At 61.1% G+C, this 888-nt stretch overlaps 1 protein-coding gene across 1 annotated transcript in view; it reads left to right on the forward strand.

Annotated features, from left to right (window-relative positions):
- Positions 1 to 162: 162 nt before the first annotated feature.
- LAMP5 (lysosomal-associated membrane protein family, member 5) overlaps positions 163 to 888 on the forward strand; it is a gene marked incomplete at its 3' end in the record, with an annotated part of 2,707 nt that continues 1,981 nt past the window's right edge. The window contains 3 exon segments of the mRNA XM_010190930.1: positions 163 to 202; positions 484 to 678; positions 871 to 888. The exon segment at positions 871 to 888 is cut by the window's right edge and continues 206 nt beyond it. Of these exon segments, the coding sequence (XP_010189232.1) occupies positions 163 to 202; positions 484 to 678; positions 871 to 888 (253 nt within the window).

Here is an 888-nt window from a genome sequence, read left to right on the forward strand (position 1 = left end):
AGCCTGTGCAGCTCCTGAGAAAGGAGGTGTTTGTCTTTTTTTTCCTCTTTTTTTTTTTTAAGTATATTTCTTCTATTTTTTTTTTCCTCTTTCTTTCCTCCGGAGCGGACCCTTTCGAAGAAGCAGCAGCACCCGCGGACACGCCGGGGCCGAGCAGGGAGGATGGCCGGGGGGCGCTTGGCGGGGCTGCTCTTCGTCTTGCGTGAGTACCACGGTGGTGAGTTGCGACACAGAGCCCTGTCGCGATGAGCCTGGTGCTGAGACAATACCCAGCGCTGCTTAGAGCACTGGTCTTTCCTTCACCGTCACCGGGTGCCCCATCTCCACTGCCTGCTCTATCGCGACAGGGACTCCCCGTCGCGACAAGGGAGCTTACTCCAGCGGGCTCGGGGCGGAGTGGGGGGTGGATGTTAAGGTGAGCAGGCAGACCCCTAGGGCAAAAGGCCCCAGCGGTGCAACCGCTCAGTGCCTCTCTGCCCGCAGACGCCGCGGCTCGCCTGGCTGCCGAGCAAGAAGTTGAAAATCTCTCTGGGCTCTCCCCTAACCCCGAAAAGGACATCTTCGTCGTGCGGGAAAACAGGACGACGTGTCTTATGGCGGAATTCGCCGCCAAGTTCATCGTCCCTTACGATGTGTGGGCCAGCAACTACGTGGATGTGAGTGGGGTCCAGGGCCGGGGCGGGGGGACCAGGGAAGCTGCCGGGGCTCGGGTTTGCAACGCTGCAGCCCTGGAGCCGCTTCACGTTGTCACGGCGGGACCGGTGGTGGCGGGGAGGAGGAAAATCCGCTGGTAGTTTTGGAAAGTCCTTTATCCTCTCCGAGGATATTCAGCCGGGGCTGTGGGGGGGACACCGGGGCCGCCCCCCTGAGCCCCGCTCCTCGTCCCTA

Source organism: Mesitornis unicolor, unplaced genomic scaffold, assembly GCF_000695765.1.
Source record: "Mesitornis unicolor isolate BGI_N332 unplaced genomic scaffold, ASM69576v1 scaffold16678, whole genome shotgun sequence".
Classification (NCBI taxonomy): domain Eukaryota; kingdom Metazoa; phylum Chordata; class Aves; order Mesitornithiformes; family Mesitornithidae; genus Mesitornis; species Mesitornis unicolor.